Genomic DNA, 17,229 nt, shown 5'->3' with positions numbered 1-17,229 from the left:
TAGAAAGCTGGCTAAACTATTGGGTCCAACAGGTAGTGATCAACAGCTCGATGTCATGTTGGCAGTTGGTTTCTAGCAGAGTGCCCCAAAGATCGCTTCTAGGACCGCTTTTGTTCAACATCTTTATTAATCACTTGGATCACACTAAGCTAGAGGGAGAGATAGATATGCTGTAGGGCAGGGATAGGGTCCAGAATGACCTAGACAGATTACAGGACTGGGCCAAAAGAAATCTGATGAGGTTCAACAAGGACAAGTGCAGAGTCCTGCACTTGGGACGGAAGAATCCCAAGCATTGTTACAGGCTGGGGACTGAATGGCTAAGTAGCAGTTCAGCAGAAAAGGACCTGGGGATTACAGTGGATGAAAAGCTGGATATGAGTCAACAGTGTGCACTTGTAGCCAAGAAGGCTAATGGCATATTAGATTGCATTAGGAGGAGCGTTATCCGCAGATCTAGAAAAGTGATTATTCCCCTTTATTCGGCCAAGGTGAGGACACATCTGGAGTATTATGTCCAGTTCTGGGTCCCCAACTATAGAAAGAATATTTCAGAGAGTCCAGCAGAGGGTGACCAAAATGATTGTCAACAGAACATGGACCGTTGCTCCTTGTTCTGCCATCCATCATGACTGAGAACAGCCTTTCTTTGTCCTCTTTGGAACCTCCCTTCAGGAAGCTGAAGGCTGCTATTAAATCCCCCCTCACTCTTCTCTTCTGCAGACTAAATCAGCCCAAATCCCTCAGCCTTTTCTCATAGGTCATGTGCTCCAGCCCTCTAATCATTTTGGTTGCCCTCTGTTGGACCCTCTCCAGTGTGTCCACATCCTTTCTATAGTGGGGGGCCCAGAACTGGATGCAGTACTCCAGATATGGCCTCACCAGAGCTGAATAAAGGGGAATAATCACTTCTGTAGGCCTGCTGGCAATGCTCTTCCTAATGTAACCTAATATGCCATTCGCCTTCTTGGCTACAAGGGCACATTGTTAACTCACATCCAGCTTTTCATCCACTGAAATGCTCAGGTCCTTTTCTGCTGAACTGCTACTTAGCCATTCTGTCCCCAGCCTGTAACAATGCTTGGGATTCTTCTGTCCCAAGTCCAGGACTCTGCACTTGTCCTTGATGAACCTCATCAGATTTCTTTTGGCCCAATCCTCTAATTTGTCTAGGTCACTCTGGACCCTATCCCTGCCCTCCAGCATATCTACCTCTCCCCCTAGCTTAGTGTCATCCACAACCTTGCTGAGGGTGCAAGCCATCACCTCATCCAGGTCATTAATAAAGATGTTGAACAAAACCGATCCTAGAACCGGACATTGGAGCACTCAGCTAGAAACCGACCGCCATCCTGCCATCAAGCCATTGATCACTACCCATTGGGCCCGACAGTCTAGCCAGCTTTCTATCCATCTTATCCAATCCGTACTTCCTTAACTTGCTGCAAGAATATTGTGGGAGACCATATCAAAAGCTTTGCTAAAGTCAAGGTATATCACATTCACTGACTTTCCCATATCCACAGAGCCAGTTACCTTGTCATAGAAGCTAATCAGATAGGTCGGGCGTGACTTGCCTTTGGTTTAATCCATGTTGACTCTTCCTGATCACTTTCCCCTCTTCCAAGTACTTCAAAATGTATTCCTTGAGGATCCCCTCTATGATTCTTTCAGGGACTGAGTTAAGGCTGAGTGGTCTGTAGTTCCCTGGATTGCCCTTCTTCCCTTTTTTAAAGATGGGCACATTTGCCCTTTTCCAATCATCCGGGATCTCTCCCAATTTCCACAAGTTTTCAAAGATAATTGCCAAAGGCACTGCAATGATATTTGCCAACTCCGAGTATCCTTGGATGCATTAAATCCGGACCCATGGATTTGTGTATGTCTAGCTTTTCTAAATAGTTCTTAACCTGTTCTTTCTCCACTGAGGGCTGTACACTTCCTTCCCATACTGCATTGCCTAGTGCATTAGTCTGGGAGCTGACCTTATCTGTGAAGATAGAAGCAAAGAAAGCAGTGAGTACTTCAGCTTTTCCCACATAATCTCTCACCAGGTTACCTCCCTCATCCAGTAAGGGCTCCACGCTTTCTCTGATCACCCTCTTATTGCTAACATGCCTGTAGAAACCTTTCTTGTTAGCCTTCATATTCCTTGCGAACTATAATTCCAATAGCACTTTCGCCTTCCTGATAGCTCCCCTGCATTCTCGAGCAATATATTTATACTCCTCCCTAGTCATCTCTCCATGTTTCCACTTCTTGTAAGCTTCCTTTTTGTGTTTAAGCTCATCAAAGAGCTAATATGGTTGCCCAGTATATTTGCTTTTCTTACTGCATATTGGGATGGTTTCTTCCTGTGCCTTTAATAAGGCTCCTTTAAAATAGTGCCAGCTCTCCTGGACTTCTTTCCCCTTCATGTTAGTATCCCAGGGAATCCTGCCCATCAATTCCCTGAGTGAGTCAGAGTCTGCTTTTCTGAAGTCCATGGTGTGTATTTTCCTACTCTCCTTCTTCCTTTTTGTCAGGATCCTGAAATCTACCATCTCATGATCACTGCTTCCCAGGTTGCCACTCACCACCTCTACTTCCCCTACTCGTTCCTCCCTGTTTGTGAGTAGCAGGTCAAGCTGCACATAGCCCCTGGTTGGTTCCTTCAGCACTTGTATCAAGTGAGTTATCCCCAGCACTCTCCAAAAACTTCCTGGATTGTCTGTGTTCTGCTGTATTGGTCTCCCAACAGGGGTATCAGGGTGATTAAAGTCCCCTATGAGAACCAGGGCCTTTGATCTGGAAGCTTCTCTTAGTTGTCTGAAGAAAGCCTCGTCTACCTCATCCACCTGATCCGCAGGTCTAAAGCAGACACCAACCACAACATCATCCCTGTTGCTTTCACCTTTAAACTTAACCCATAAACTCTCAACAGACTCTTCTCCCTCTATATACTGGAGCTCTGAGCAATCATACTGCTCTCTTACACACAGAGCAACTCCTCCTCCTTTTCTCCCCTGCCTGTTCTTCCTGAACAATTTATACCCTTCCATGACAGTGCTCCAGTCTTGTAAGTCATCCCACCAAGTCTGTTATTCCAATCAAATCATAGTTCTTTGACTGGGACAGGGCTTCTAATTCTTCCTGTTTGTTTCCCAGGTTTCTTGAATTTGTGTACAAACACCTCAGATAACTAGTTGACTCCCCTACTTTCTCCATTTGAATCAGGGGTACTCCTTTGTTGCTCCTTCCTCCTTATATTTCTTCCTATTATCCAACTTCCTCACTTACCTCAGGGTTTTGGTCACCGTCCCCCAACTAACCTAGTTTAAAGCCGCCCTCACTAGGTTTGCAAGCCTGCGCATGAAGATGCTCTTTCTTCTCTTGGTTATATGGATCCCATCTCTTCCTAGCAATCCGTGTGCCCGGAACAGAGTTCCATGGTCGAAGAAACCAAAGCCCCCTCTCTGACACCACTTGCGCAACCACACATTTACTTCCACAATTTGAGATCGCTACCTGTACCTTTTCCTTCAACAAGGAGGATGGACAGGAACACCACTTGAGCTTCAAATGCCTTAATCCTTCTTCCCAGCACTACGTAATCTGCAGTTACCCACTCAAGGTCATTCTTGGCCAAATCATTAGTTCCTACAAGGAGAAGCAGGAAGGCATAGCGATCCGAAGTTTTGATCAGTTTGGAAGTTTCTCGGTCACATCCTGAATTCGAGCTCCTGGTTAGCAGCACACTTCTTGAGATTCCAGGTCTGGATGGCAGATGGATGACTCCATCCCTCCTGGGAGGGAGTCTCCGACCACCACCACCCATTGTCTTCTTTTTTGGGGGGGGGCGTGGAACCCCCACCCTGTGCCTTCTGGTAGATGATGTTTTTTTCTGATTTCTTCCCTGAGAGGTCCCTGTCAAAGCATTCTACACCGTAGTGCCTATGCAGACAACCTGAAGCAGTTACTTACCTGTACAGGAATGGGGGATACGTGAGTTGGTCTTCTTCTTTTAAAGATTATATGCTGCCAGTTTTCTTCCTTGTCCTGTACAGCTTGCTTTGCCTGCAGTATTAAGTATTGCTGTGCTGCCTTCTATTGAGAAAATCTTCATCTTCTCTGATGGATACTTGGGCCGCAAGTCCTCTAATTTTTTCTTCCAAAATGGCGACCAGCTTGCACTTAGTGCAGATGAAATCCCTTCTATCTTCTGAGAGGAAGACAAACATGGCACAGGCGGTGCAGGTAACAACAGCAGACCTATCACTATCCATACCTGCCGTCCTTCAGAGAGATTCCTCGGTTGTTTTTAAATGCTTCCATGAAAGGCAGAAGAGAAAAAAAGAGTGTTAGAGCTTAAAGCCTTGACATCAGAACTGCCATATACAGCATTCTATAAATGCTGTAAGATTCTATAAATGCATTCTATAAGATTCAGCTCTGACCCCACTTGACCTTTTTGCCAAAAGTGGTGTCATCCTTCCAAGTCTACAAGGATATTTTCCTTCTGGTGTCTTATGCTAAGCCAGATGCCAGCAGTGAGGAGAGGAGGCTCATGTCCAGTGCCCTAGACTTTTACCTAGAATGCACCATGCTCCTCAGAAAATCAAGCCAGCTCTTTGTTGTGACTGCTGACAGGATAAAGGGCCTCTCAGTATCTAAGCACAGAATCTGAAAATGAAACACCTTTTGCATCAGAGTTTGTTATGACCTGGCATGTCACTGCTGCCCGTCATACTCAACGAAAATGGTATTCATCACCTGCTACATTCCTCGCTCGTGTTCTGATCCAGGATATCTGTAGATCTGCAATGTGATTGTCAATCCACATGTTCATGGCTCACTGTGCTGTCACCAAGCTAGCGAGGATTCTGGACAAGGCAGTGACAAGATAAAGACAAAGACCAGTTCTACTAGCCAGTTACACAGAGAAACGTTGGAATTAGAGTTCATCCGCAAATTCAATTCATATGCTAATGGATTCAATTATGATTAAGGATGATTGGGGCACTATCAACTTAATAGTTGTTTAAGGTGCAAACAGTTCTTGTGTAGACGCCTATGTCAGGAACGCTACTCTCAATTGACTTCGATTCTTATCTGCTTTGTTTTAACTACCCAATCTTCAGATACTTAATGATTCCCTCTTGCTCCTGGTCTCCCACCCCCTCTTTTTTTCCCTCCCTTCCCCCCCCCCCCCCCCTTTCTCTCCTATTTATTTTGAGTCTGCACATCCTAAACTCAAAACTCTGGTCATCTGAAGAAGTGGGCTGTGCCCATGAAAGCTTATAATACCATCTACATGTTTTGTTAGTCTATAAAGTGCTACCTTTTGCATTTATTGTTTTTTTCTGGACAGACTAAGTTGGCTACCCCTTGAAGATTTTTTTTGAAGAGACCAGCTTCTATGGCTGAAAGACTTTTTAAAATAAAAAGTAGATTTTTAAAAAGTTAAACTAAATACATTTATTTAAATGTGAAAATATGAGAAACCTGTGTTAATGCCTAGCATTACTATAATCGGTTCAAGTAATTTAAATATTCAATTAGTACATGTTTTGCTACTCAAGTTTTAAAGAGAGTCAAACCACTAAACTGCTGGAAGTCACTGGCTAAGCCCTGGAACAAAGGAATGCTGAAGTACTAACCTAGCTGTTGACAGCAGTAACCTCTTCTGTAGGTTAAAAGAAAATAATTTCTTTCTTAGTTTATTCTACTACTTCAGGTCAATAATTTGTAAATTCAAAGATTAGAAACCAGTTAGGAGTTGAAAAAAGCAGGATAGCTTGTTTTTCTTTTTCCAGTATATGAATCAAAGCAAAGTGTGAAATGAGATTCACTAATCCTAAAATTTTGAAGGACTTGACCAGAAACAAGCACTCAGTTAGTTTCACTATTGGCAAATAATGCCTTTGTTTAATAAATGGGTTTTAACTTCAAACTAAAAGATAACAAAAATTGTCATCTAATAAATAAGAAATGTACATCATCCATAATTTTCTAATGTAAGGATTAAGAACCTGAATAAATGTTGTATTAAAGCTCTATAATTACTTAAATGTGGGTGGATATAGTGTATCCTCTTGGTTAACAAAAGTAAGTACCAAATTTCTTGTCAGACCTGTATTCAGTTGCAAGAAAACACATCTTAAGGGCTCCTAACTAATGAGAGTTAACCTTTCTTTAGGAAAATAACTAAAAAGAATAGAAATACAAAAGATGAAAATTGGCATAATAGGTTGATTTTTAAATCTTCAGTGTGCCTGATCTTTCCCTCATGGTGCATCAGATCTTACCCGAAAGTTCATATGATGAAGTAAATCTCTTGTTTACAGTATTTGTTACCATATAGATGTGAAAGTTATGCTTAATTATTTAAGAAGTGTACCAGTAGTTTAAAAACTATTACTGTAAATGCTTTTTAGGATTAGGAATACTTTAATGTATTTTTTCTTGTGTATTGTGTAATCCTAAGCATTGAAGAATAACAATTATGTGAAATACATTTTTGAATATAAAAATGACTTAAAATTCAAAATATGTAGGAAGTTATATCCTGGTGTTTTTAGGTGGTAGAAGTTGGACATTTCTGGGGTTATCGAATAGATGAAAAAAAAATGGCTGTTCTCAAAAGGCTTACTGCTGAGATTAACCAGCTGGACTTGATGCCTCTGCCAGTGCGTCCGTATCCTGATTTAGTTTGTCTGGCACAGTTTACTGAATTCGAAAACAAAGGATATTATAGAGCTCAGATCTTGTATGTTTCTGGAGATTATGCTGAGGTATAGTACTTTATTATGCTATGTTGAATGTTAAGTAATTAGATTATCAATTTTGTAGCTTCGTATTTTTAATGAAATACTTTTGTAACTATTACAAAATCTTTATAAAGAAAACACATGTATAAAACCAAACCTTAGCAAAAGTATCCTGGAGTAAATGAATGATATGTCAGAACACAACAGAGAAATTGTCACTTTGTAAAGTTGAAGGAGAATTTTGATAGGGAAAAGTGAGTGATGTAGTAATGTGTGTTGAAGTAACAAATGAAAAGCTGAAAACATGCTCCAACTACAATATCTATAGTTTGGAAGAATACTCCAAATAATTTAATTGTAAGTCAGCTTGATGAATCAAAGTCAGTATGTAATGACCAAGAAGGTAAATGTGTTCATCAGAGTGATCAAAATTACAACTTTATGGAATCATGTGTTCTCAGTTGTAGGTATAACAGTGGCCAGCGTGTAGTCCTTGTAAGTTGGCTTCTGAGAACTGTTATGTGCTATACCTGGTGCCCAAATATTTGCCTTCTCAAAACCTTGTTTTTCATGGTGGTAGTGACACCTAACCCTTGACTACCTTGAAACTATGTATCGAGCTACAACTGACCACTCCTAGTTGTGTTAAAGCTTTGTTTGAGGTTTGAATCAGGTCTGAGGGTAGGTTGGGTAGTCTAGATTTCTTGGTCCAGGCATAGTGATGGTCCAGACTCCAGAGAAATAATAAAAAAAAACCAGTAATGATGATTAATATTTTGGGGCCAATTCAAAAGCATCTGGCAGTCTGGAGTTGGTCCAATGATCTGCCCATTGACTACTTCAGATGTAGGCATAGCCACAGGTATAGGATGACTGGGGCTATGAGCTCTCATTATAGATATGGTACTCCTCAACATCAGAGGCAATTTCATGAAAAGCTATCAACCCTTTCTTGACTTTGGTGTTCCATTCTTGGCAAGGATCACCTGATAATCCTAAGGTGAGTATGATTTTTAATAGACTAATGAGGAGACCACTTGCAATTTCATAATCTGTTGATGAAATATGATCTTTTTCTGTCCAGTTATTCTCCACATCTTTGCAGTCATTTTCCCCTTCCTGTCAGCAAATGGACAGACAAAACAGCTGATGGCATAGCTGAGACGGACCTCTCTGTTCCACTAACTTTTTTTTTTTAATCTCGATGGTGAGGGTGTAATCTTGACTGTCAACCACCCTTACAAGACACAGCTATCTGACAATCAAGAGACCACAAATACAGGTTACACCTCTATAAACTAGGACTCAGGTCTGGCAGGACTACAGATGTTCCAGGATCAAAGAGTCCCAGCATGCTGCAGGGGGAGGAATCCTGGTGCAGTGTGTGTGTGTGGGCGGGGTAGAAGTCTGCATGCAGCCCAGCTGGGCTATGGATAGGTGTGGGGTGGGGTGGCAAGCCTGGCTGTGCAGCTCAGTTGGGCTGCCGGGGATGGAGGGTGGAGGGCAGGAGCCAGGAAGCTCAACACATGGCTCAGCTGGGCTGGGGAGGGGGAAACCCGGTGCCTATCCCAGTTGGGCTGCCTGGGGAAGCCAGGCAGCTCAGTGGGGCAGACAGGGCAGGGGGTGGGACTGGCAGCGGAATGACAGAAATGATCTTCTCTGGTCCTGCAAAATTCCACATCCAGGACCAGAGGGTGCTGGACCAGAGAGGTCTAACCTGTAGTTGACTTTATCCACTGGTGATTTGAGGTAAGGTTATGCAAATTTAAATCTAATCCAAAAACCCCTAATCTATAATTGGTATGGACCAAGAACTGTTGCCTTGGAGAGAAGTTTGCCTAATCTTGTCTCTGTTTATAGTTGTTTTTAGATTGATGGATGTGTAACCTAGGGAGAAGACTGAGTAATAAGCAAGACAAAATTGATCAGTTTGTTTCTGACATATTCTACCTCCAGGAACCCATTATTCAAGACTCCATAATTATAAATATTTGTCTTTAAGTTGGTTATGTAGTGTATTCTGTTGAAATATTTCTGTAGCTGATGACCTGTAACTATTACAGTAATTTTATATATTGCAATAAGAGAGCTGTGTGCTTGCTACCTTACAACTGCTAAACACTTTATTTAGAGCTTTGGAATATCCACTGATTTAATATTTTCATTCCTCTCTTTGTTGCCAAGGTTTTCTTTATAGATTATGGCAATAAATCAAGAGTGGCTTTAGATCTTTTAAAGGAAATTCCAAACTATCTTCTAGAGCTTCCTTTTCAGGTAATTATTAATAGCACTTACTTCTTTTTAACGAATGTATTGATATTTTAGGCCAACAAGCTTCAGGCTTTTTAAACGTCAGCAAAACTATCCCAAATAATAATGCTCCTAGATTCGCTACTATATTTTACTAATCTAATGTATGAGAGAGCCTTTATCGCTAGTCATATATAAAGTATGTTTGGAAGTATAAATGTGTTCCATCAAGAGAAGACCTATTTAAGTCAACTTGTTTCAGGCACCTGCATCATATTGCATATGACTGTAGAGAGGTGGTGCCTAGCCTTTTTTTTGGGATCATGTAATCGTCAAGGGTTATTGTGTGAACAATGTTTGTATTGATTATTAGCAGGGATCAGTTCTCCTACTGCCACCACTCATCTATTTGAGGCTTGCAGTTTTGGGAAGCAGTGCTGGCCCTGTCCCACCAGACTATGCCCATGTTAAAAAGGGGGGATATGCCCCCCAGTTTTTGAGCCATTGGTGTAGATGTGTATACCATGGCAATTGGTAGAATGGGATTTGTACCAGTGGTTTTATGGCAATCTTAGAAACTCATTGTGTAAAATAATGGATTTAATACTGCTAATGGAGGAAGTGTTATGCTTGAGCTGGTTTATCATTTTGATTGTTAGTGACCTGAATTGTTTTGATAAGAAAATTAAAATGTGTCAGTCACTTCTGGAGCTCATCATGCATTCTTTAATATTTTGTTTTAGGCTTTAGAATTCAAAATATGCAAGATGCGCCCGTCTGCAAAATCTCTTGTATGTGGAGAACAGTGGAGTTATGGTGCTAGCCAAAGATTTGCTTCATTAGTGAATGGTTGTGCACTGATAGTGAAGGTGTATTCAGTTGTGCACAATATTTTGCATGTGGATGTTTACCGTTATTCTGGAAATAAAGAAGTGAACATTCGAGACATGCTCATTGAAGAAGGCTATGCTGAGCTAGCTGAAGAATCGTATGAATCAAAAGTATGCATTAAATAAAAAGCAATGCTTTGCCATATTAAGTTTCTTAATGCTGATTTATTTCATCTCCTCTGTGGCCTCATAGATTGAGCTGAAATATTGATCTGTGTAAGCTAAGCAGGGTTGACTGTGGTTAGTACTTAAATACGAGTTTATATTGTAAAAGGTGCATGTGTACTTAAGAGTATTGTTAATATAATTGGTATTTGAAATAGTTTGCATATACTAAACTAGTCATAGTGGATGGGAGGCAAGGGGCAGAACTGTTTCTGAGACCCTTCCATAGTGATGTCCCCCAGTGAAGGATGTAATGCTTCAATTTGAGTGTCGCACAGGAAATACTGCTATGTGCTTTATGAGTTAGTGGAAGACAAATCATTGTTTTTATATTGAAACTTGTTTTTCTACTCAAATACATTAGAATATTTTTGCATAGACTGTTTCTTTTAGTTTTAAAAAGTTTGAACATTTTGCAAATTTGTTCTCTTTTGGATTTTTTTTTAGCAAAGCAATGAACTCAGAGAATTATATTCACAAGTAGAAAATAAGATTGCATCTGTAACTCCAAAAAAACAAAAACAGGAGGAAAAACATCTAATTGAAATGTTGTTAAATCACTTTTTGGCCAATAAATTTGGTACACCAAATTGTAAGGTAATTTCAGAAATGGTTTTATTTCTTTATCAGCTGGTGGTTTAGATCTGTGCCCAAGCTAGAAGGCAATTTTTCCAACAGAATTTGATTTTCTGACTTGAAACAATATTAACTTCATGTTCAGCTATGAATAAAGACGACATAAATTTTTAGGATTCTTCAGGATAGATTTGTGAAGCAATGAGAGACCTGGATTAAATATTTTCTAAGAATTACTAAGACTGAATTAACTGGTTTTGAGGTTTTATGACTTCCGTGTTAAATATTAGTAACTTAAACTTGGAGTATAGCACGTGAAAAGCAATTCTATCCTCAACATTGTATTTTTAATGGAAATAAGTGCTTCCCTCATTTTCTCTATTTTAAAAGCAGCTTTTAATTCTTAAAAACACATGGCAAAGGAGTTCAAAATTGATGTACGGTTTGTGCGCCAAATACTAAGGCTGTGGGAAGCAGGCAGTACAGATGCTTTTAAATTTACTTTTAAATTGTTGTGCATATCCTGGCTTTTTTGTGTTAACCAAAGAGAATCCAGAGTTCATGATTTTGGCAAATCCAAAATTAACTGTTAATTCTTCTTTGAGTATTTGCCTTGAAGGGGTGCTGTACAATAGAATGCATGTGGGCCAATGCACTCAACTAGAGAATTCAAAGCAGTGTTTACAGGCTGCACCTGCACAGAGTAAAACTTCCTGTCCCCAAAGAAGTTTAGACCTGTTCTACTCAGTCATTTTCAACCACCTGTGGCTCCGGACAAAGCAATTGCAAGTCTATTGATTCTGTTTCCCATTTTTCTCTCATACAATTTATTCTTTATTTTTTATTTGTCCCATCTAAAATGTAAGGTAGGTATGGGATTTAAAGGCAGGTCTAGAAAGAAAGAGAGGCAACACTGAAGCTCCTAAAGTGTTCACTAGTCCCAGTAAAGTCTGCTTCTCTGCTGTGCGTCAGCCTCAACATTTCAGGCGTCTCTCTTGGCAGCAGTTCCTTCAGAGGCTAGGACTTCTAAGAAAAAGAACCCTCTTTCTCCTTCCAGAGAGCCTGAGGGGGGGATAGGTCACTCCATAAATCCCACTCATAACGAGACCTCACATCCCTCAAAGGCTACAGCTGAGGTGCCATATCAGCAGAGCGACAGTGGTGTTGCACAAGAAGCAGTGTGTGGACAAGTCTGAGAGACAACACAGGGAACAGTTTACCTCAGTACTGAGCAACACTTCAAGGTACTAAGAGATGCCCAGATCTCCTGTCCACACCCTAGCACCATCATATCACTTATTCCAGGACGCTGAGGTTAGAGATGCTCCTCTTCAAGTCTCACCAATACTGCAGTTACTGTTCAAGCAAATATCAGGTGTAGGCATCAATTCAGTCTTCTGGATACCAGAGCCTTCCAGCTCTCTCCAGATTACGTTCTCTGGAAGACCAGTTTATACTGGAGATAGCAGAGTCTCCCCTGCTACTGTCCTCTACCAGGGCCACTTTCACAGTATTACATAGATGGATTGGACCTGATAAGACCTCCAGCCTTCAGTAGCAGCACTAATTTATGAGGCTCCTCAGGAAATGTTTTTTCTTCAGATTCTCTGAGTTCCCAACACAGGCCTCATCTTCAGCACCTTATCACACCCTCTGAGCCAGTATTCTGAAGCTTTTTCAAGCATCCTAGAGCCAGTTGTTCTGACTATCTCTGGGGACATAAGAACGGCCGTACTGGGTCAGACCAAAGGTCCATTTAGTCCAGTAGCCTGTCTGCCGACAGTGGCCAGCACCAGGTGCCCCAGAGAGCGTGGACCGAAGACAATGATCAAGCGATTTGTCTCCTGCCATCCCTCTCCAACCTCATGACAAACAGAGGCCAGGGACACCATTTCTGTCCCCTGGCTATTAGCCTTTTATGGACCTAACCTCCGTGAGATTATCTAGCTTCTCTTTAAACTCTGTTATAGTCCTAGCCTTCACAGCCTCCTCTGGCAAGGAGTTCCACAGGTTGACTATGAGCTGTGTGAAGAACTTTCTTTTATTAGTTTTAAACCTGCTACCCATTAATTTCATTTGGTGTCCTCTAGTTCTTCTATTATGGGAACTAATAAATAACTTTTCTTTATCGGCCCTCTCCACACCACTCATGATTTTATATACAGGCAGTCCCCGGATTACATGGCTCCGACTTACATCGGATCCCTACTTACAAACAGGGTGAGGCAACCCCGCACTAGCTGCTTCCCCCCAGCAGACCAGGGAGACGCGAAGCTAGAGCTCCCCCACTCCCCCAGCAGACCAGGGAGACGCGGAGCAGCTTTTTCTCAGCAGACACCTCAGCTTGAGAATAAAGGACTGAGGGAAGTGAGGAGTGGGACAATAAAACTGAGCTCTGGAGAAATGTTTGGCTAGAGTTTCTCCTACAGTATGTACCAGTTCCGACTTACATACAAATTCAACTTAAGAACAAACCTACAGTCCCTATCTTGTACGTAATCCGGGGACTGCCTGTACCTCTTTCATATCCCCCCTCAGTCTCCTCTTTTCTAAACTGAAAAGTCTCAGTTGCTTTAACCTCTCTTCATATGGGACCCGTTCTAAACCCCTAATCATTTTAGTTGCCCTTTTCTGAACCCTTTCCAAGGCCAAAATATCTTTTTTGAGGTGAGGAGACCCCATCTGTACACAGTATTCAAGATGTGGGCGTACCATAGGGGCAGTAAGAAAGTCTGTATCTTATTTTCTATCCCTTTCTTAATAATTCCTAGCGTCCTATTTGCCTTTTTGACCGCCGCTGCACACTGCGTGGAAGTTTTCAGAGAACTGTCCACGATAACTCCAAGATCTATTTCCTGATTTGTTGTAGCCAAATTAGCCCCCATCATACTGTATGAATAGTTGGGGTTATTTTTCCCGATGTGCATTACTTTACACTTATCCACATTAAATTTCATTTGCCATTTTTTTGCCCAGTCACTCAGTTTGGTGAGATCTTTTTGGAGTTCCTCACTGTCTGCTTCTGTCTTGACTTTCCTAAACAGTTTGGTATCATCCGCAAACTTTACCACCTCACTGCTTACCCCTTTCTCAAGATCATTTATGAATAAGTTGAAAGGGATTGGTCCCAGGACTGACCCTTGGGGAACACCACTAGTTACCCCTCTCCAATCTGAAAATTTACCATTTATTCCTACCCTTTGTTTCCTGTCTTTTAACCAGTTCTCAATCCAAGAAAGGACCTTCTCTCTTATCCCATGGTCATGTAATTTACACAAGAGCCTTTGGTGAGGGACCTTGTCAAAGGCTTTCTGAAAATCTAAGTATACTATATCTACTGGATCCCCCTTGTCCGCATGTTTGTTAACCCCTTCAAAGAACTCTAACAGATTAGTAAGATATGATTTCCCTTTACAGAAACCATGTTGACTTTTGTCCTACAAATTATGTTCTTCTACATGCCTCACAATTTTACTCTTTACTATTGTTTCGACTAATTTTCCCGGTACTGAAGTTACTTACCAATCCGTAATTGCCAGGATTGCCTCTAGAGCCCTTTTTAAATATTGGTGTCACGTTGGCTACCTTCCTGTCATTAGGTATGGAAGCAGATTTAAAGGATAGGTTACAAACCACAGATAATAGTTAAGCAATCTCCCATTTGTGTTCTTTTAGAACCCTTGGATGAATGCCATCCGGTCCCAGATATTAGTTAACATTAAGTTTTTCTATTTGTTCCAAAACCTCCTCTAATGACACTTCAGTCCGGGACAGATCCTCAGATTCACCACCCACAAAGGACGGTGCAGATTTGGGAATCTCCCTAACATCCTCAGCCGTGAAGACTGAAGTTAAGAAATCATTTAGTTTCTCTGCAATTGCTTTTTCGTCCTTGATTGCTCCTTTTATATCTCGATCGTCTAGGTGACCCACAGGTTTTTTAGCAGGCTTCCTGCTTTTAATGTACTTAAAAAACATTTTGTTATTTCTTTTTGAGTTTTTGGCTAGCTGTTCCTCAAAATCTTTTTTTGCTTCTCTTAATACATTTTTACACTTGGTTTGACAGTGTTTATGTTCCTTTTTATTTATCTCACTAGGATTGGACTTCTGCTGCTTAAAAGATGCCTTTTTGTCCCTCACTGCTTCTTTTACATGGTGGTTAAGCCACGGTGATTCTCTTTTTTAGGTCTCTTGCTATGTTTTTTAATTTGGGATATACATTTAAGTTGGGCCTCTATTATGGTGTCTTTAAAAAGTTTCCATGCAGCTTGCAGGGATTTGGCTCTAGTCGCTGTGCGTTTTAATTTCTGTTTAACTAACCACCTCATTTTTGTGTAATTCCCCTTTTCAAAATTAAATGCCAGAGTGCAGGACTGCTGAGGTGTTCTTCCCACGACAGGAATGTTGAATGTTATTATATTATGGTCACTATTCCCAAGCGGACCTGTAACGGTTCTCTCCTGGACCTGATCCTGCGCTCCACTCAGGACTAAATCGAGAATTGCCTCTCCCTTTGTGGGTTCCTGTACCAGCTGCTCCAAGAAGCAGTCATTTAAGACATTGAGAAATTTTATCTCTGCTTCTCTTCCTGAGGTGACATGTATCCAGTCAATATGGGTATAATTAAAATCCCCCATTATTATAGAGTTCTTTATTTTGGTAGCCTCTCTAATCTCCTTCAGCGTTTCAATGTCAGTATCGCTGTCCTGGTCAGGTGGTTGGTAATATATCCCTACTGCTAATTTCTTATTATTGGAACATGGAATTACTATCCATAGCGATTCTGTTGAACATGTTGATTCATTTAATATTTTTATTTCATTTGATTCTACATTATCTTTCACATACCACCCGCCACCCACCTGGCCTGCTCTATCCTTTCGATATATTTTAGATCCCGGTATGATTGTGTCCCACAGATTTTCCTCATTCCACCAGGTTTCAGTGATGCCTATTATGTCAATCTCCTCCTTTAATACGAGGAACTCTAGTTCACCCATCTTATTAGTCAGACTCCTAGCATTTGTGTAGAAGCACTTTAAAAATTTGCCACTGCTTATTTGTCTGTCCTTCCCTGATGCTTTGGATTCCTTTATATGCGGTTGTTTGTCTGCTCTGGCCCTTGGTTTGTCCTCTTCCCTCCTCTCTTTCTGACTACAGCTTAGAGAATCTCTGTCAGTGTATTCTCCTCTAAGAGAAGGCTCCATCTGATTTATGTACATCTCCACACCAGTCAGCTTTCCCCCATCTCTTAGTTTAAATACTGCTCTATGGCCTTTTTAATGTTTACTGCCAGCAGTCTGGTTCCACCCTGGTTTAGGTGGAGCCCATCCTTCCTGTATATGCTCCTCCTCTCCCAAAAGTGTCCCTAGTTCCTAATAAATCCAAACCCCTCTTCCCTACACCGTCGTCTCATGCACGCATTGAGACTCTGAAGCTCTGCCTGCCTACCTGGCCCTGCGCGTGGAACTCAAAGCATTTCCAAGAAGGCCACCATAGAGGTCCTGGATTTCAGTCTCTTTCCTAGCAACCTAAATTTGGCCTCCAGGACATCTCTCCTTACGTCATTGGTACCTACATGTACCACGACCACCGTCTCCTCCCCAGCACTATACATAAGTCTATCTAGATGCCTCAAGAGATCTGCAACCTTTGCACCAGGCAGGCAAGTGACCATACGGTTCTCCAGATCATCACAAACTCAACTATCTATTTTTCTAACGATCGAATCACCCACTACTAACACCTGCCTCTTCTTAACAACTGGCATTCCCCCCCCCTCCCCAGAGGTATTCTCAGTGCGAGAGGATACCGCAACATCCTCTGGAAGGAGGGTCCCAACTATGGGATGGTTTCCCTCTGTTCCCATTGAATGCTCTGTTCCCTTGAGACTTTCATCCTCTTTAAGAGCACTGGGGCTCTCAGACTGAAGGTGGGACAGTACTACAGAGTCCCGGAAAGTCTCCTCAACATATCTCTCTACCTCTCTTAGCTCCTCCAGTTCAGCCACTCTGGCCTTCAAAGCCCGAACTCGGTCTCTGAGGGTCAGGAGCTCCTTGCAACGGGTGCACACACAGGATTGCCCTTCGGTACCACACATTTGCACTTCAGTACCTAATGCCCTCTCAGCCCCTGGGGACACCAAGGAGAAGAATGATCCCTAGATAGCTGACAGGGTGAGTTTGCTTGAAGTTCTCTTCATCCCCTGATGAGATAGTAGTGCCCCCACCAGCTTCTTGCAAGGCTCAGAAATGGTCAGTGTAAGAGCCTGTGAAATGTGTGGTGGAATTTCTCCGGATCCCACTAGAGAAGGTCCAAGAGTCTTAAACATTCCTTGATGGGCATTTTAAAATACCTCTCAGGGAAAAATGGACTCCAAATAAATGTGACTCAATTATCATTTGCTCAGAGGTTGGCAAATACTTGCTATTTGCCAACCCATCTGTAAGTAGGAAGTTTAAAAAGTATTATTCTGGTCAAGAGACTGGAGAGTTTTTTTTCCTTATCCCACCCCAACTCTCTTGGGCTAGCCCTGACTATCAAAAGGAATAGACAGGCTCTCTAATAGAGTCCAAACATTTAGACCTCCTTGGTAAGAA

The 17,229-nt window shown here is 41.7% G+C and overlaps 1 protein-coding gene across 5 annotated transcripts in view; it reads left to right on the top strand.

Annotated features, from left to right (window-relative positions):
* Positions 1–17,229, top strand: part of TDRD9 (tudor domain containing 9) — a 151,675-nt gene that overhangs the window by 118,573 nt on the left and 15,873 nt on the right. For all 5 annotated transcript variants that reach the window (XM_075926469.1, XM_075926470.1, XM_075926468.1 and 2 more), the window contains 4 exons: positions 6,561–6,773; positions 8,934–9,023; positions 9,743–10,000; positions 10,502–10,651. In XM_075926469.1, coding sequence (XP_075782584.1) covers positions 6,561–6,773; positions 8,934–9,023; positions 9,743–10,000; positions 10,502–10,651 — 711 coding nt within the window. The remainder of the gene's footprint in view (positions 1–6,560; positions 6,774–8,933; positions 9,024–9,742; positions 10,001–10,501; positions 10,652–17,229) is intronic.

Source organism: Pelodiscus sinensis, chromosome 4, assembly GCF_049634645.1.
Source record: "Pelodiscus sinensis isolate JC-2024 chromosome 4, ASM4963464v1, whole genome shotgun sequence".
NCBI classification, from domain to species: Eukaryota; Metazoa; Chordata; order Testudines; family Trionychidae; genus Pelodiscus; species Pelodiscus sinensis.
The sequence above is the reverse complement of the archived record's forward strand: the minus strand, read 5'-3'. Positions and strand labels throughout refer to the sequence as shown.